At 60.7% G+C, this 18,776-nt stretch overlaps 2 protein-coding genes across 2 annotated transcripts in view; one reads left to right on the top strand and one right to left on the bottom strand.

Moving 5' to 3' along the window:
- Window positions 1–481: 481 nt before the first annotated feature.
- Window positions 482–5,989, bottom strand: FOXF2 (forkhead box F2). Its single transcript, XM_043450728.1, has 2 exons — window positions 4,085–5,989; window positions 482–1,312 (listed from the first exon to the last, which is right to left on the bottom strand). Exons 1-2 carry the CDS (start codon window positions 5,235–5,237, stop codon window positions 1,146–1,148), a joined length of 1,320 nt encoding a protein of 439 aa, XP_043306663.1. The 5' UTR covers window positions 5,238–5,989; the 3' UTR covers window positions 482–1,145.
- The window catches only part of LOC122429955, a 39,826-nt gene continuing 26,826 nt past the window's right edge, over window positions 5,777–18,776 (top strand). The window contains exons 1-2 of the mRNA XM_043450672.1: window positions 5,777–5,800; window positions 5,902–6,168. Of these exons, the coding sequence (XP_043306607.1) occupies window positions 5,777–5,800; window positions 5,902–6,168 (291 nt within the window). The remainder of the gene's footprint in view (window positions 5,801–5,901; window positions 6,169–18,776) is intronic.

Raw genomic sequence — 18,776 nt, 5'->3', positions numbered from 1 at the left:
CTGGTCCTGCTTCTGTCTCCGATGCCGGGACTGCCCACACCCTCCTCACCTTCCCCTCTGGGCACGGGGATCTGACGGCCATCCAAGGAACCAGGGCCTATGTCCTGGGTGCCTGCCCTCTACTCTGCCGGTGGGGAAAGGAAAGCTCCAGATGCAGAGGCCCGGTGCACTCGAGAAGGACAGCGAAGGGCAGAGGCTCCTCAGGCCTTATCTCGCCTGGTTTTCCTTTAAGCTCCTTTCGCCTTCTGGTTTCGGTTTAGCCAGAAAGAGGGAGGGTGAAGCAAAGAAATAACAGAAAACGTTTCTCCTTCCCTTTCTCTCCCGAGAAGACCCACAATCAGAACCTGGCCTGCGTTACTCAAGGCTCAGACCCCACACCATGCCAATTACACAGCTTAGAAAAAAAAATCCTGCCCAGTGTAGAGTTGCATCGTCCTGGCGATCAGATGCCCGTGGAGGAGAGAGGTCCCCCTGGCAACTATTTGTTATATACATTTTATTGAAAAAATTGTACATCAAAATAGTTTGGCAAACTGTAAAAGTATACATAAGTGCAAATATATCCTCCTTTAAAAATACAAGCAAAGTGTGAGTATACACGAAGATCATAAAAATATCTTTAAACTATGGTGGTAGAAAACAACCTTGTAAAAACGTTGTATTGTCACAATACTGGAGACCACGTTTCTTAAACTAGACACATCGTTGCTAAATACTTTCTTGATAATGTTCTTTGGCACCTGTATCCAAAGGTAGCGTTTGGCAAAACACAGCTCTCCCACTGAGCCAGGCAACAAGATGAGGCTCTCTTGGAATCTTGTGCCGGGCACTGCCTTTTTTTTTAAAAAAGCACACACATTTTCCATAGACAAAGAAACACACACACACACAGCCCGTCTGCGTGTTTCAGACCCTGATTACTGACGGCAATGAAGATCCCAGAGTTCCACGTTTGTGTTTTCTGCGTGGTAAGTTTCACCACCTCCCGTCACTGGGAGCCTGCGTGTGTTTGGGGCGTCACCTCGCCAGGGGTTGTCCTCTGACCAACGGTGACAAACATCAGTGCCTGACGCTCACCTGGGGTCTCCAAGTGACTGGCGTGGCCACACTGGGAGTCCACCTCGGCCATCGCCCCTGCCCTGCGCTCACATGACACACGGCTTAATGTCCTGGCAGACGCTCTGGTGGTGGTGGTGGTGGTAGTAAGGGCCGCTGGCGGAGGGGTGGAAGGAGGAGACGCCGCTGAAGTTGAGGACGAAGTCCTTCCTGTCGCACACAGGCGTGGGGTGGTGCTGGTATCGAGGGAGCCCCACTGGAGGGAGAGAAGAGAAACGCCCTTCAGAAACGTTTGTCCCACTCAGGGCACGGCCTGTGACGCTTAAAGTTGTCCTTTAACATGCATCTCATTTTGACTCCAAGAGGGTGGGCCTTTCTATTGCTGAAAACCTGGGAGGGGAAACCCAGCCCCAGAAGTGTCCCAGAGCCGCCAGCTTTGGCCCCGGATGACTCTGGGATTCTGCTTTGGTGTTTGGTTCTGAGCGGCCCACAAGCACGGAGCGCAGGCCGCTCACCCAGAAGCCAGGCTCTCGCTTCCTGCGTTCCTGTTACTCCTGGGGGCCGGAGGGGCTCTAACGGCTCCGGCCCAGGCCCTGGGCGCCCCAGAACCGCCACCTCGGGCTCCCGCCCCAGAACCTCCACCTCGGGCTCCCTCGCCTCTGGTTCTAGCCCCCCACCCTGGATCCAACTAACCGATCGCCTGGCAGCAGCGGGAGGAGGGCGGGGGCGGAAAACACTGGCGGCTGGAGGGGGCCGGGGAGAAGGCGCCCGTCTCCGGGGGTCGCGCCTCTAGACAAGGGAGACCCCGAGAACAGGGCCTGCCCTTGGACGAGGGCTCGGCCGCGGCTCCTCCGCCGCGCCGGGAGCCCCTGGAACTCCGGGCCGGCCCGCAGCCTCTCCCCAGGCCTGAGGCCGGCCTCCTGTCGCCAAGTTTTGCTTTTGCTTTCTCGGCGCCTCCAGCCCGGGGGCCGCAGTTGGCTGGGGGTCCAGCGGCTCAGGCCTCTCAGGCCCCGCTGGGCTAGGCCTGCTCCCCGAGGCCTCTCCAGCCTCCCGCGCTGGGGAATCGGCAGCCCTCGCCGGTATCCGGCGGGCGGTTCTCCGCCCGCACACCCTACCCCGCGGCCCGGCGCCTCGCCCGGTCGCCCTGCGCTTGCGGAGCCGCCCGGCAGCCCCGTTAGCCAGGAGCTCGGCGCGCGTTCGGCGTTGGGCGGCGCCGCCTGCGGCCCACCGCGCGCCCCGACGCCAGTCCCTGCGCCGCGCAGGTGCGCCCGCCGGGAGCTAAAGCAGCAGGCGGCGCCGCTGCTCGCGGCTCTAGTCCGCGGCCCCGTGTGGCGCTTTGAAGAGGCCAGAGGCCTCCGCGAGCACGCGGGCCTGGGCCTCCCGGGGTCGAGCTGGGTGCGCGCTCCGGACCCTTTCTCGGCCTCTCCGGTCCACTCGCAGCCCCGGGTTGCTGAGGGGCCTGGCCCGGGAGACGCCTGCCAGGCCGCGGGGAAGAGCGTTGGCGGAGGCGGGGGTCAGAGCACTGGAGGGGCGGTGGGGGTGAGGAGGGAGAAGCACAGCGCCCAGGCGGGCCAGGGCCTCCTCAGGCCGCAGACTAGGCCCGGAGGCCGCGCGAGTCCCCGCGGTTTGGGAGGCGGTGTCCCTTCTCCGCTAGACGAGCCGTGCCGCCGGTCTCCGCGCTTCTGGGACCTGGGCGCGCCTGGTGTGCAGGGCGGGGCGAGGGTGGCCTCTCAGAATGACCAGAAAGCTCTTCCTGCGCGATTTTGAAAGTCTAGGGAAGTGTTTCACAGCAACCATGAAACCTCGGGGTCCAGGTGGTGGCCGAGCGGGCAGCCAGAGCAGGGAGCCGGGAGGAGAGGCCGCAGCGCCCGCCAAGAGAACCGCTGGGCGGGAGAGCGCAGAGCGCGCCGCGCGCCGGCGCTGATTGACAGCCAGTCCGAGGGGGTTAAAGAAAATAAGAGCGGAGGGTCGGCTGTGTTGGTTACTTGTTGAAATTCCCATAAAACTGAACAAGACTCGGCTCTCAGTGGGTTGAGTCAGGCTGGAATCCTCTCCGGTGTGGTCCGCCCAGACGGTCTTTGTTTAGTTAACCTCTGAGACCCGCAGTTAAAAGGCCTATTCGGGAAACTTCACCGTCCAGGGAACCGACATCTTTTGCCCATTTCTGGGCTTCCTCTCTCCCTGACGCTCTGCTCCCACGCCGATGCGCGAACGTACAATGCAGGCGTATCAGCCTGGAAACCCTCTTCCACTTGGGGTGGGTGAGGGTCCGCTCCAGCCCCGCTTGCCCAGCACACCAGCCCACCGCAGAGGGGTTAATATGTTTATCTCCATCGTCCCCATAAACCTGGCTAAATATTCAAATTCCTTCCTCCACCCCGGTCTGATCCCTCCCACCGCCTTAGGCAAGTCAATAAATTTTCATAATCTGCAACCAACACAGTTTACACCAGCAACACTGCAAGCCGGGCCCAAGGGCAGGCCTTTCTCAGGGGAGCCCCCTCGGACTTGGGGCCTGCGGGCCTAGGTGGCACCCGGGTGCCATCGACTTGGTCCCACTGAGGGAAGGCCGGGGCACCCCTCCTCCCTGGCCACACGTCCTTCCTGTGAGGGTCCTCCGACCCCTCTGTTCCTGGAGGCCCTGTCTCCCTGCTCCCAACGCCTCTCAGCAACGGCCCAGTGCAGCCCACCCCGTGCACCCCACCCCGTGCACTCCAGGGGACAGAGCAAAACCAACTTTAAAAGACGAAAGCAGCCAAGGTCCCCTTCCAAGGTCCCCTAAGGAGCGAGCCTTCTCCCTCAGCTAAGCCAGGCCTGAGCTCTGAGCCCTGCAGCCCGCGGAGACGCTGGACCCGGGCGCTTCCCACCCTCCTCGAGGGGTGGAAATTCCGGAGGCCCTGCGGGGGCCAAGGGTGCGGAGGAGGCCCTGTCACCCCACCCTCTCCAAAAGGGCTCCAGCGTCGCCTAGGCCTCGGCCGCCCGAGCAGGGAGGCCAGAGGCGACGGCCCGCGGCCGGGCCGCACGTTACCTGGGAGGTCCTCGCGGGCGTTTTGGTGCAGGTAGCTCTGCTCCAGCGAGTAGGAGGGCATGCTGTTATGCAGGCCGGCGGGGGCCGCGGCTGTGCTGCCTGGCGTCAGGGCGGGCGGCTGCTTGAGGTAAGGCGAGGCGCCGGGCGAGCTCCAGTGCGCCGCGGGGCTGGTGTAGGGCGAGTGGCACTCGATGGCGCTCGCCACGGCCGGGGACGAGGGCACGGGGCTGCTGCTGCTGTCCGGGCCGTAGTCCCCGCCGCCGCCGCCGCCGCCCCCGGCCGCGCCGACGGCCCCGGGCCCGGCGGGCACCGGGCAGCTGGCCATGTAGGTGGAGCCCGGGTTGGGCGACATGTGCGGGACGTGGTGGTGATGGTGGTGGTGCGGGTGCGCGTGGCCCGGGGCGCCGGCGCCCGCGTCGTAGCCCGCCGGCATCATGTCGAGGCCGCCGTAGCCGCCCTGCCCGTGGCAGGCGAGCGGCGCCGACGGGGGCGCCTGGAAGTCGAAGCCCTGCGGCAGCAGCGAGGCCCCGAAGCCCAGGCCGCTCACCACGCGGTGGTACATGGGCTTGAGCGCCTGGCACTTCCGCCTGAAGCCGCGCGGCCGGCGGCGGAAGGAGCCCTCCTCGAACATGAACTCGCTGGCCGGGTCGATGGTCCAGTAGTGGCCCTTGCCCGGCCGCCCGAGGCCCTTGGGCAGCTTGATGAAGCACTCGTTGAGCGAGAGGTTGTGGCGCACCGAGTTCTTCCAGCCCTGGTAGGCGCCGCGGAAGAAGGGGAAGCGCGCCTGCAGGAACTGGTAGATCTCGCTGAGCGTCAGGCGCTTGGCGGGCGAGCTCTGGATGGCCATGACGATGAGCGCGATGTACGAGAAGGGCGGCTTCTCCGGCCGCCGCAGCCCCGCGCTCGCCTTCTTGGCGCCGCCGCCGCCCGCGCCCGCGCCCGCGCTCTTGCAGGCGTTCGGGGCCGCGCCGGCCGAGGAGGCGGCCGAGGATGAGGACGAGGACGACGAGGCGGCCTCCAGGGCGGCGGCGGCGGCGGGCGGCGGGCTCATCAGGGCGGCCTGCAGCGCGCCGGGGCCCGGGCTGCGGGCGCGGCGGAGCGGGGCCGGCGGCGGGCGCGGCGGGGGCGGCGGCGGCCCGCCCTCGGAGGTCATCGGGCGCCCGGGAGCGGGGCCGGGCGGCGGGGGCGGGCCCGGGGCCGGGCGCGGGGGCGCGGGAGCGCGGGCGGCCCAGAGGCCCGGCGAGCGCCCTAGCCCTCCGCCCGGGCTGCAGCCGCGGCCGCTGCGAGCCAGTGCCTCGCCGTCGCCTCCCTCAGCCCTGCCGGCGCTTCTGGCCGAAGCCGCGGGCCGCCAGCGGCACCCGGCACATCCCTCCCCGGGCCTCGGGCCCGGCCTGCGCAGCGGCCTCCGGGCCGCGGAGCCGGAGTGGCTGGGCGGCTGCGCGCGCGAGCGGGGACCGCGGCCGGGACCCCGGGGACGAGCCCGACGTCTCCCCTCAGGAGCGCGGCTCGCTCTGTCTCTCGGACTTCCTCCTCCCGCGCCTCCCCCGTCCCCCCACCGCCCGCCCCCTCCTCCCCGCCCCCCCGGAGGGCGCGCGGGGCCGGCGCTCACTCCTCCTCCCCCCGCCGCCGCCGCCGCCGCCGCTCCCTCGCTTATCTCGCTCCTGGCTCTCAGGGGTCCCCCTTGGCCTTTTAATGCCTCTCCGGGGCTCTCTCCCTGTCCCCCCACCCACCGGCTTGCAAGCCTAGGGATCGCAGCCCAGCTCACATTTGCCTCGGAAGACACCGCCGCCCCCGCCCCACAGAGCCCGACCACCTAGACTTTAGGGAACCTCCTTTCTCTCTGCCCCCGATTGCACCCCTGTCGCCCATCCAGGAGCCAAGCGCCCCCGGCGGCGCGGCCCACCCGGCTCCTCCCCTTCCCTCCCCCTCCCCCCACTTCCCCCCTCCCCGGGCCGGTCCTCGACCGAGTGTGCGGCCGCCGGACCTCCGTAGCCGCTGCCCCCGCGCCCGCGCCGACGCCGTCCGCCCGCCGCGATCAGACGCTGCTGAGCCCCCGCCGCGCGCCGGGCGCCCGACGCCCAGAGGTAACGCGCCGTCCCCGCTCCGGCCCGGCTTGCAGCCCCCGCAGCGGCGGCAGAGGCCGAGGCTGGGCCCCGTGGAGACTCTCCTTTCAGGTCGGAGAGGACGCCTGTTTGCATCTGTCTCCACTTCCTTTCGTTCCCACTTGAGAGTTTGTACAAAATGCAGGAAGAAGGCCCCGCGTAGTGAGGAGTGAGGTGGCCGGGTTTGTTCTCTGTGTTGAAGCGGGGTGGCTGCTGTCACCGGCCTGACACCCCCGGCACCCGCGCCGCCCCCGCCGGTCCGAGAGGCCCCTCGAAGCTGCCCTCCAGGGACAGAGCTCCACCCAGCGTGGCCGGTCCTCTCCAGCTAAGCAAGAGGCAGGCCGGGACTCACTCCCAGTGAGACTGCACCGTTAGTTTCTGGATTACACGTGCAGGGTCTGGGCTGGAACAGGGTGGCGGGGAACGGAGGCCTGGGAGCCGCTGGGGCCGCAGAGGGCTGATGGGGGCGCCCGGAGCGGGTGCTGCAGACCGCGGACCGCAGGGGAGGCAGGGCTGCTCAGAAGGGACGGCTCAGCGGGGCGGGGAGAAAGAGGTGGTGCAGGGTCCCGAGAACGTGGCGGCCAGAGCCGCCCGGCTGGAACAGGCCCGAGGCAGGCCCTGGGGCTGCCCCTGGTCCGCGGGCGGCCCTGAGCCCCGGGCTGCTCCCGGCTGAGCGCGCCGGTGGGGCTGGAGGGGGGAGACGGAGGGCGGGAGGGGAGGCTGGGGGCTGGGCTGGGCTGGCCCCAGACAGTGACCTGAAGTTGAGTGGAAGCAGGCTTTTTCCATCAAACCCTGCCTGGATACCACACACAGAGGCCGAGTGTCAGTTTACTGCCCTGAGCCCGGCTCCTTTTCCCTAAGCTCCACTGTAATTAGACAAAGAAAACCTAAATTAGCTGAACAGGCGTCGACAGCTTCCTCCAGAGCACCCCTGGTACCTACATGGGAATGTGTCCGAAAAGGGCTTGATTGTAGCCGAGAGTCAGCTAAGAAAACACGGCCCAAATGAACTCAGTTTACCGCTCATTTCCAACAGAAAAAAGAAACAAGCCGCTCCTTTCCGGATGGGATGTTTTGGTTGAGATGGGGAAGGGGCTTTGCAGTTGTTTCCACTTCTAAGAATTCCTTTCTGAGTGACTGGTGAGCTTCTCTTTTTTTTTTTTGATAGGGGCCCATTAATTTCACGGTATTTTTTCTTTTACCCCTTTTGTCATTTTACAGGGAATAATTATAACTAAAAGTGGAGGTATTCAATAAATAGTGTGTTTACTAAATCAGTGCTTTAAATGTCTGAAAAATAATGAAATACAGTAGAAACTGGAGTGAGAAAAGAATATCTGAAAGGCGCTCCCCTGTGTGTGTGGCAACTGGCACAGCTGAGAAGCACAAGGACAAGGAAGGCAGTCATCTCCTTTGGAGCTGGGAGTGGTAGGCAGTGGATTTGGGGAAAATTCAGCAAGCAGACGTGTCACTGGCTCTCAACCCTCTCTGATTTCTGCACCTGGAATTCTGGGCACCTTGGATCTCAGGTCCTAAAAGCTTTTAGGATCCACAGAATAAAGGAAAAAAAAAAAAGCACCAACCCTAAAACCAGGACGAAGTTAGTGTTAACCTAGCACACCAGTAGTTCCCAGTTTGGGAGTCTTTTTTGAGAATATGATGGAAGCTATGGAGCCTTCTTCCAGAAAAAATACTCAATTTGCCTAGGATTTTAGAGGGTCCACGGATACTCAAAAATATATATATATATATATATACATTTTTTGGCTTCTACCAACTTACCTGCTGTAAGTCATCAACAATTTTAAAAAACTCCTTTACCATCCAAGTGATGGTGCTTCCCATTTTACCTAAACCCTCTGAACTTGCGAGATACGCCCACCTGCTGTCTGGGGAGAGTCCTAGAAGGCCAGGCAGATGCTGGGGAGGCAGGAGGCTTTGGGCAGCAGGTCTGCAGACCTGGGGCCCCCTCCCCAGGGTCTCAGCGCTCTGTGCTCCAGGATCTTCCGGAGGTTGGGGCCGCTGGTAGTTATCTGAGCAGCAAGGGGCTCCTTGTCCAACCTCTTTCCTAGAGACCTCCCTTCTGCCTTTGGAAGCAGGTCCCTGTGTTCCTTGTAGGTTTCACTGCATTCATCTCATGTGACCGCCAGGTGGTCCCCTACCTTCCCCTTTAGAGATAAGGAAACTGCGGGCCCAGAGGTCAGATAATCAGTCACACGTGGACAAGTGACAGACCCAGCGGAGCTCAGGTCCGGGGTCTCAGCCCAGCGCTGCTGCCGCTACCGCTGCTGGGCAGCAAAGCCTCCGGGAACTTTGTTTGAATTACTGTTTCGTACACGTCTCCTGGGTGGGCATGCATGCAATACCAATTATGTCAAACTCTCTGTCCCCATAGGACTACCTGAATTTCTGTGTGGCAGGTGGTTGAAAAGGAAAGCTGTGCTTGTTTCTGAAATAGCCTTGCTCAGGAGGCTTCCATGCTTCCGAGCTCTTCCTGATAGCCTTTCACCGTCTCATAAACAGCAAAAGTCGACTTCTTTCTTAGGGGAAGGAAAGGTATGGTTCCTTAAAATGAGTACAGATCCGATCAGGCACTCCTCAGTTAACCAGAAATAGCGGGGTGCCCTGGGTCCCCTCCGCATCCCCGGAGCTGACCCCTCTCTGGTTGACTGTCTCCATCTGGGCTGTGGGTTCCTTTCTGCTGCAAACCCCAAGGTCCCGCCCCCTGCCCCAGCGCAGGGGAATGTAAACTTCGGGAAGCCTGTGTTTCTCTGATTCTGTTCTATAATCGGCATTTTATTCTAGGAAATCTCTTCATTATTGCGGTTTAAGTTTTATGTTCTTAGCATGCTTCTCAGCTGCGTGGGTTTTACATGAGATGGCTTAGACTAAACCAGCTACCCACCGGAGACTCACAGGTACCGCCCTGCTAGCGGCCCTCTGAGACCTCCATCACCAGCACCCTGGCCCTAGGCCTGCCCTCCCTTCCCCGCCTAGGGAGTCACCACTGCCTGATTCCAACAGAAAGCGACCACCCCGCCCAGCCTGTGCTTTGGTGCACAGCTAAGGTGGCCGCTCCAGAGGGCAGGTCGGCCCAGGGGATGAGCCTGTGTGAGGGAGCGTCCCAGAGGCCCATCTAAAAGCTCTGATTTACAATAGAAAGTCTGGCCCCGAGGCCAGGAGGAGGCGCCGGCTGGGCTTGGAGAGGCACCTGGGTCTGAGCGGCAACAGTGGGAACTTTACGCCCCTGTCTGCTGGCCTTCCCCGGCCCAGAGCGCCAGACCTCCGGGCTTGAAAGCCAGTCACCCAATTCCCAATGTTTATTTAGATATTCTTCTGCTCTCCAAAGCTCATGTCCCGGCGGGCAGGACTCTTTTACAGCCACCTTCCTGAATCCACGGGTGGGCCCCAGATCCCCGGGCCTGGCAGTGGGTGGGGGGCAGACTTGGTCACCCTGTTAGTGGATAAGTGGTGCCTGGGAGGAGGGCAGGGGTCCCGCATCTTACATCCCTGCAATGCTTGTGCTTCTAGGCCCCCCTACGCTGGGAAGCGCATCTCTGGGGTGCTTCCGGGAGCTGGCCCGGCTGGCTGCCCACCAGCCCCAGCTTGCTGCAGCTCCACGGTGAACCAGCCTTGGGTCTCTCCCCAACGGCCTGCTGTGTTCACTGGGGGTCGGGCAGGACTTGAGCAGTGTTCCCCTGGCAGGGGTGGTCATCCCTCCCAGGGATGGGAGCTCTGACGCCCTCAAAGGAGAGGAAGGGCAATGCTGGAACAGATACTAGGTGTCTGTCTCCTAAGAGGGCAGGAACCAGTACGCTTACAGTGGTGAAGGAACATTAGAGAAACTTGTCCCAGGCATTTCCAGTCTTGGGAGAAAACAGGCAGAACCAGTGTGGGTGCTGGAGCCCTTGAGCGAGATCCTTGAGGGTCGGCTTGGGGGCTGGGAGGGAGCCCCGCTGATGAGATGAAGACCTGGAGCCGGGCTGTGTCTGGGGAGCGGACAGAGGGCGCCATGAACGCCCTGCATCTTTTCCCGAACCCACCCTGCTGGGCCCCTCGCACCCTGCTTCTGCGTCCCCAGGCTCGGGGGTGGGGGTGGGGGTTGGAGAAGGGGAGGCAGCAGGCAAGCTGGGAGGCGCGGGCTGGCGGGCGGGGCGGGCCCAGAAGGAAGGAGGGTGTGCGCCCAGGGCTGCGGAGGCAGGAGCAAAGGCGTTCGCGCTGGGAGGTCACAAGACCGCTCGGGAGAGGCCGCGGGCCTGGGGGCGCCGTGGAGGTCCCAGCCCCGCTCGAATCAGGGTTTCTTCTCTCGTCTGGCTCGTGCCCTCCCCTCCTGCCCTCCTTTCCCCCAGTAAATAAATATCTCCCCGGGCAGCGAACCCCCCGTGCTGCTTCGCGATGGATCAACTTCCTGGAGCATCAAAACCGCCCTTCTGTCTCCCCGCTGCGCTCAGGATATGGGGCGCGCTCACTTCTCTTCAAAAAAGGAAACGTAGCTCTTCCAAAAATATAAATCAGCTCTGACGTCCAAATATTTCTTTTGTCCTCCAGCATCCTCTGCACGGATAAATAAAGCGTGCTCGGCGCCCAGCGCAGACTCGGGACCTCTGGGCGCCCAGACGCCGTCTAGGTCCTAGGAGCTGCCTTTCAGGAGCCTTCCCTCCGACGTTCCCCCCATTCCCGCCCTCCCCCGCCCCAGCCTGGCAGAGGGTCCCCTTCCAGAGGCGGCCTGACCTCGGTGACTCGGGAAGCCTGCTGGAGGGGAAGGGAGTGCTCGCTGGTGCTGGGACAGGGGCCTGGGAACGCACCCGAGGCCTTGAGTGCTAGACAAGCCCCAAGGCCGCCTCCCCAGGCCCACCTGGCCTTCGGGGAGTCTTCCTAGAAGGGAGCGGCCACTGGCTCCCCAGCGCGGTTCCCACCCCGAGGGCCGCCGCCTCTTCCAGGCAGGCCCAGAGGGCCTGGAGACCGACATCTCCGAGAACTGCGGCCTCTCCGCGGCTTGGTCCCAGGGGTTCCCAGCCCGTCCAACCTCGAATGGTTGGACCCGCGTCAACCTCACCTTCCCCCTTCCCGATTTAGGAGAGGTGTCAGATTCTTGGTTAGGGCTTCCAAAAGAAATCTATACCGAGGAAAGCATAGGACAGCAGGGCGCTGGGTAGGTGCCCCGAGAAGTAACAGGACATCCCAGGTTGGCCTGTGTCCCTGACATCCTGGTGCTGGGAGCCCACCAACCTTTCTGCTGCCCCCCCCCCCCCGCCCCAGTAAATCACCCTGCAGTGCCCACAAGGTACAGCCTGAAGGCGCTGGTCCAGGCAAGGAGTCTCCACCTGCCTGGGCCCTCCCCGCCTCCGCCTTGGCCGGGAGGCCTCCGGGCTGCGTGATGGGAGCTGTTCTCCAGCCCCCCTTCTCCAGGGGGGTCTTTATTGATGAGCTGCCTCGAAACTCCCGCCCGAAACGCCCCAGAAGGGTTTAGACGATCCATCACCCGCCACTTCAAGAATGCTTCCTCCCTTTCAAACAATCCTCGCACACCAGACGGGCTGCGATGGGGCGGGGCGCGGACTTGAAAAAGGACAGCTAGAAAATCAACGTCCAAACCCTCCCACAGCCTTTCGGAAACAGGGACTTGGGCCAAACATCCCTCCGGATGATTTACGCGGCCCGGTGGTCCCAGCCCCAGACCGTGGACCCTCCTTGTGCGGGCAGCGCGAGGCCAGCGCGCGGCGCGTCCACGCGCGCGCGTCTCCGCGGGGCGGTTCGAAAATTAGGGGAAACGCTTTCCATCTCGGGGTTCAGGGCAAAAGGAGAGCCCGGCCTGTCGGTCACGGTGTCCTTGCTGATGAGAAAGGTGGGCGGCAGAGGGCAGGCACGGTTTTCTGGAGCCGTCACTGAGTGCCATCCCCCGAGAGAGAGGGGCCCCGGGTGTCTCGGGGTCGCGGGCTGCCGCCCCTCCCCCAGGTGAGCGCAAGTTCCTCTCGCTCCCGCCGGGTGGCGCCAGGCCCTCGGGAATCGCGGGGCCCGCTGCGCCCCGACCCCGCCCGGCCGGGCGGCCGCCCCCGCCGCTCCCGCCGCCCCCGGCTGGCCACCTCCGACGCCCACGACCCGCCGCCCCCACCCCGCCACCCTGGACCCGCCGGGCCCAGGCGACTGAGTCCGGCGCTCGCCCCCTCGGACTCGGTGGCCACTTTAGGTCCAGACCCCTCAGGCGTTAAGGCAGAAGACGGCCCGTCAGATGCTCGGGACCCTCCATGGAAACGCGCTCTGCCTTGCGAACCAGTTGGTCTGCAGAAGAAAGTCAGGCTTCGGTTTGGCCTCTCTGCTTTCCCGCCGCCAGGAAGGGGCCGGGACGGCCCGCCTGGAGCTCCGGCCACAGAGGTCTAGCACAAAACAAGCGACAGACCGACCACCGGCCGGACACTGGACAAGCCAGTCGCTTAGTCCCCGCGCCCGGGAAAGCGCTTTGAGCACTCGACAGCGGCGAGAGACTGCAAGACCGTCTCTTGTCGTCTGGGTCTAAGTGACAGGAAGAGAAGTTTGCTTTTATTATTTCTTTTTACAAAGGAAAGCACCCCACATTTGTCTTGGCAAAACGCAGAAGGGAGTTTTGCGGGTCCTTCGGGGCAGGCTGCATACGTGGGGTGGGAGGTAACAGGCAGGGCAGTGGTGGGCCTGGGAGTCAAAAGGCCAGGACTGCTGCTCCACGCTGTCACCACCGGCCGGCCTCTGTGACACCGCGTGGGGGGTGGGGCGGCGGCGGCCGAGCTTCACATTTTAGGAGATAAGAAGGCTTTCTCCATCTAGTCTGACTTTTATTTTCAAACTCCTCAAAGTTAACTTTATTCAGGTATACCTTACACAAAATAAGGGCTTCCCTTGTGGCTCAGCGTGTAAAGAATCCGCCTGCAATGCGGGAGACCTGGGTTCGGGTCCCTGGGTTGGGAAGATCCCCTGGAGAAGGGAAAGGCTACCCACTCCAGTGTTCTAGTCTAGAGAATTCCATGGACTGTATGCCCATGGGGTCACAAAGAGTCGGACACTACTGAGCGACTTTCATGCACAAAATAAAACACACCCGTTTAAATGAAGAGGTTGTGTTTTATTATATTTTTTCTTACTAAAAGTTTCAGAAGTGGAGCTATCCCTCAACACCCATCATCTTGATTTTCATTTCTTGCGAAGATATTTCAGGGCAAATACAGACACCATATTTTTAAAATCCCCCTTATTAGTCCTCTCCATGCCCTCCAGCTCTGGCTCTCTTGTACCTAAAATTGCATTTTGGGGCAGACAGGCACCTTCCTTTGGGGACTTGGAGACAGGCTGAGATGTGCGTTTTAAAAGCAGAACTCTCTCTCCTGCTGCCCTCTCCCCCAGTGACTTCCAGCCCGAAGTTTCTGGGCTTTCCCAGCCTGCTGAGCTGGTGAGGGGTGACAGCCCTTCCCATCACTGGTGGGTGCCTTAGCAGTAAGCTTCAGGGGCACTCATTTGTGCAGTCCCCAGAGTTACCCCACACTGCCTCTACACACATGCACCAGATCATACATACAGAATTCACTCTCTTGCAAGATCACGTATGTATAAAGACGTATAAAGTGTCCTTTCACTTTATAAGGGTGCAATGTATGTGTGTGTGGACCATACAGTGCTTTCCAATTGTTTACAGTGGCCAGCTGAAAAATTTTTTTCTTTCCATATTGTTCAGAAGCACCTGTGGAAGCTGGGGTGAGGGGGCCATGAGGGGCAGGGGGTAGACCAGAAGGCCCTGGTTGACCCATATCCCCAAAGCCCAGCATGTATCAGGACTCTGATGTTGGTCGATTTGTCTGATTTTCTCCCAGTCCGCCTAGCCATACCTGGTATCTTTGTTCTCAGCCTCCCACTTAAAGCAGCCAGAGCAGGTGGGGACAGATGTGACGTCGTAGGTGGCCTTTGACAATTGCACCTGCTCCTGGTGACGGTGAGCTCTTGGTTAAGTCTGTGAGCTTCAATTTCTTTTTTTCCATGTGTGTAAAATGGGAATAAAAAATTTAAGTGCCGCCTCCCACAGTGACTATAAAGATGAAATAAACATTGTGAAAAAATTAACATTTTGAAATGTATCCATGTATAGTTATTTTTGTCCCCACCCAGAAAAGTGCTGTTTGGTTATAAGGTTCTCTGAAGCCTCACGTCCCTGGGAGCGCCCCTTCTCTCATCAATCTCTTTCGTGCACTTTTGGTTGGATTCTTAATAAGGAAAAGATGGGCCCTTTGTCTGCAAGTTTAAGCCCGCCTTTGCGGGCTGGGGTCTCGGCTCTTAGGGTGTGTGCGGGCTCCGTAGCTCCACCGCCGAGGGCTCCCCGGTGGCAGGAGGCTTCCCTGCACCAGATCTCGCTGCTCCTGGAGTGAGCAGACTCTTTCGCAGCACCCGGGATGGCGGCACGCTTGCAGCCCGGGGGCTGGCGCAGGCGGACAGCTGGGCGCGGCGTGCGTGCGTGCGTGCGTGTGTGTGTGTGTGTGTGTGTGTGTGTGTGTGCGCGCGCGCGCGCGCTCTGGCTGAGGACCCACTAGATCGAGGAGGGCAGAGCGCCAGTCGTCCTGATAGTGTGCCCGCAGAAAAGCGAAACGCCCGCGTACGATGCCCGGCGCGCCGGAGGCCCGGGTGTGGCGCGTGGGCTCGCTCCCCAGGGGCCGGTGGAACCTCCGACAGCGGCTCTGCACCGCGAGCCCCGGGGGAAGCCCGCCAAGTGCGGACAGAAAGCGAAGCTGCGGGCTGTGCCGGGGCGACAAGGGGTCCTCGCCGGCGGTGGTCTCCCACCAAGCGGCGGCCCACGTTCGCGTTCGCGGTCTCACAGTGGACTTTCCTCCATCCCGCCTCGTCTCTCCTTTGCGAGAGGCGCAGGCTCTGGGCGGTGCCGCGCGGGCGGCGAGGCAGGCGGAGAACCCTCCTCCGGTCTAGCCCAGCGCCAGGCCACCCCGCTGGGCTCCCGAAGCTCTGATCGGAAAATGTAACGTGCAGTTTGAGAAGCTAACATTGAATATACACTAGGGTCGCACACGCTATATAGTTCATTTATTTCTGTGTCCCCGACCGTGCGCCGTGCCATTAGTAGTTGTGGGACCACGAGCAAGTTGCTGTTTATGGACTTCGCTTTGTCACTTCTCTCACCGGGATCGTAATAACAGCGAGTTCAGACAGTCGAGCTCCTAGAACCAACAGCGTGCCTCGCGGAGGGAGCGCCGCAAACCTTGGGGTGGGGTGGGCGGCGCGGACCCGCTGCCCTCGGGCCGGGGTGGGCGCGGGCCGGCTGCTTTCCCGGCGGCCTCCGTCGAGGCCCGGAGCCGGGGCCCGGGGGGCAGCTAGGGACGACTGGGCCCCCGCGCCTATCCCAGCGCCACCTCAAGCTCGGTGCTTCCTGTTAGTTTTCGCATTTAGTCAGAATGAAGACTTAGAAACGCAGCCCGGAGGACGTAGAGGCTGGCGCGGGACCTGCGGGCGCCAGGCCGGAGCCCGGCGCGCGGAGCAGGTGCGGCGGGCCCAGCTCCACGGCCGATCCGGGGCCGCTGGCGCGTCGGGCTCTCGGGGCACAGCCTGTCCCCGCCTCGGCCTCGACACCCGCCGCTCCGGGCAGCCAGAGCGCTCGGCGGCTCCGAGGCGAGGTGCCCCCCTGGGTGGGGGCGCCACACGCTCACAGGGCAAAGAGGGCGGCGAGTGTGGCAGCCGGGGATGGAGAGATTTCGTTTTCGCGCCTTCCGAGTGTCCGCCTCGGGTGCTTCGCTGCGCCGTCGCCGGATACTGCCCGGAAAGGCCGACCGGACGCGGCCGCTCTTCGGCTGTCGGCTGCGCTCGGGGCCGCCGTGGCCCCTCCGCCGCGAGGGCGGCACGGCGGGTCCGCGCGGAACCTCGGGCCCGGCGGCGCAGAAGGGAGGAGAGGAAGTCTCCTGTTGAACCACATCAAATGCAGATTCTCTTGTGTCTTAAGAAAAGCGGAAGGATGGGGAAGTGGAGAGACAGCGGATTCACCTGAGGCGTCAAAGGCCTTTTCAGACTCTGGCCTCTGGTGTGTCTGGCTTCTCTGCGGGCGACCGAAGGCACCTCGTCGGAGAGTGCGTTTTACCTGTAGAAACACCTTCGCAGCTTAAGGGCCACTGAAATAAACCACGTAGGTAGACTCCTAAAGCAGTCTGGCACAGAGCCGCTTTTCTTCACTGGCGTCATTTGGCTCCTCTGCGTTGCTTGTTCCGTCTCCAGGTTGGAGGCTTTGCAGTTTCACACCGCTTGGCCATGTGTGAACAACTCATGAGAGTGAAGTCGCTCAGTCCTGTCCGACTCTGCGACCCCATGGACTGGAGCCCACCAGACCCCTCCATCCATGGGATTCTCCAGGCAAGAGTAATGGAGCTGGTTGCCATTTCCTTCTCTAGATCTTCCTGACCCAGGGATCGAACCTTCCTCTCTGGCATTGTAGGCAGACACTTTACCGTTTGAGCCATCACGGAAGTCCAAACTTTCCCCATTAATGCAGACCCGGGATACATTCAGAATTTTGTTTTCCCTTTGGAAGGGTAGTGCATTTTTGGAAAAAGCAAATGCCCTTCTTGTTTGGTGTTTAGCTGAGTGTGAGTGGGGCGCCGGCTGGAGGCCCCGGGCAGAGAAGACCAAGGAGATTGGCTTTGAAAGCGGGACGCGTTGGACGAGTCAGAGTCACTTATTCCTTCTTCAAGTCTCTGGAGTTAAAATATGCTGAGAATCTTAAAAAACTGTGAGCGGTTTCCTTTCATCAACTTTCCATTCAGCAAAAGGGGCTCTGAGTGCCGGCCCCACCCCCACTGAAAGGAAACCGTTTGGGATCCGAAAACTCACAGCTAATCCGCCAGCGCTGGGGTCTGGGCGGATAGAGGGACCCTGGGCAGACAGGGTTTGGGGTAGAGGCTGGAGGCGGGGCCTCTGCAGGTCTGGTGGACAGGGAGCCCCTCTGAGTCACGGCCTGACCGCGCTGGGGGTCTGGCCGGTGTCCGGGGCGGCGATGTGGAGGGGGCGGGGCTGGCGGCCTCCCTGGGGAGCCCTTTCCAGGGGAAGCGGCTCAGCCCGAGGTCCCCGCAGCCGCTGGTCTGGTGGAGGGTGTGCCCTGGCGGCGGGCAGAGGGAAGGGCCCTTCTGAGCTCGGTGGAGGGGATGGGACAGCAGCCTTTCCCTCCTGTGGTTTCTACCTGTGAACACGGCGGGGGTGGGGGGGGCTCCTGGAAAGGGCTGAGCCTGGAGACCTTTGCGTTTGTGAGTTGCTTACCAGAAAAGCTTTGCTGTGTATTTTATGGACATAGGGATTTAAGAAAAAGGAAAAGAAAAGAATGTAGATGCGTCTAGCAGGTAAGTATGACTGGAAAATAAGGGGTTTTTTGTTTTTTCAATGTTAGCAAACGTGTGTCTGTAGTAATGTGAAAATGGTAGGTAATTTGAGGTTTCTTGATTTCATTATAATGCATTCCCAATCCCTTTCTAACCAGGAAATTGTTTTGGAGGCCACAGTTCAGTTGATGTCTGAAGCTTGGCTATCTCTACTAGGTGAGGGTCAGAACTGGTAATTGTAGATAGCATCCTTCAGAAGGTTCCTGGCCTAAAATATTTGTAGTTTTATGGTTCTCATTCTCAGATGAGGTGTCAGTTCTCTAACTTATGATTTTGAGAAACTCAGTCGCATCATCAAAGTCACCTTCATGAAAAAGTTAAAACCTTAAAGAAAAGGTTTAAATTTTGAAAATTTAAATGACTTTAAGAGATTCTAAATTTTCCTTTTGTGTGATAGCTTGCATTGTGTTTCCTTGTGACTCATTTTGTCTTTTCTAGAGAAAACAACTTAGCACGTGTCTGTTAACCTCCCATTAATCCTTTAGAGAGGGAGAGAGGTAAACTTGTCTTCACCCCTTGAAACAAGGAAAGTGGAGTCATTGCAAGGAGAGTAAGCCCTGAGGTCAAACAGATCGACACCTTCATTGATAACAGGGAGGTTCAAGAGAGCAGGACGTTGAACAGTGGGAAAAAATGTGCTTTAAAATGTTTGTGTTATCTAGAGATTTCTAGATATATTTCTCTGTTTGCCCAGCATCTTGTCCCCCCTCCTCCCTGCTAGTGACAGCATCTCACGTCCCTCACACTGGGGGCTAGCCTGGGGCAGTCACTCATCCTCTGTGGTTGGCCCTGTGCAGGTGTGGGGTCAACCTCCAGGACCTGGAGCCCTTCCAGGGATGCTCAGTAAAGGTAATAAACAGAGATGCCACTTGGAGCTCCGTGACCATCTGGTCACCTCCCCAGCTGCTTGACAGAAGCCCACTCACAGTAGACACGGGCTCCAGGAGGAAGCAGAGGAGCAGGATAGTGGTGTGCTGACCACACTGTTGGAGGGCTGGCCACACCCTGGAGCTCTCATTTCATTCCTTGGTTCTCAGACCATTTTCGAGTACCACTCTGTGCAAGGCACGGTTCTAGGTGCTGTGCTGGGGGACATTCAGGGAGGGGACAGCCAAGGTCTCCGCTTTTAAAATTTAAGTTCAAGGAAACAGACAACAAACAATTATGTACAAGACAACCTTTCAGACAAGAGAAAAGTGAAGACAGACC

This window comes from Cervus canadensis, chromosome 28, assembly GCF_019320065.1.
Source record: "Cervus canadensis isolate Bull #8, Minnesota chromosome 28, ASM1932006v1, whole genome shotgun sequence".
Classification (NCBI taxonomy): Eukaryota; Metazoa; Chordata; class Mammalia; order Artiodactyla; family Cervidae; genus Cervus; species Cervus canadensis.
The sequence above is the reverse complement of the archived record's forward strand: the minus strand, read 5'-3'. Positions and strand labels throughout refer to the sequence as shown.

Coding starts and splice junctions, on each gene's coding strand:
- FOXF2 (XM_043450728.1), bottom strand. CDS start 5,237: ATGACCTCCGAGGGCGGGCCGCCGCCGCCCCCGCCGCGCCCGCCGCCG. Junction 1,313..4,084: donor CGCCCGCGAGGACCTCCCAG/GTAACGTGCGGC, acceptor CTCTCCCTCCAG/TGGGGCTCCCTCGATACCAG.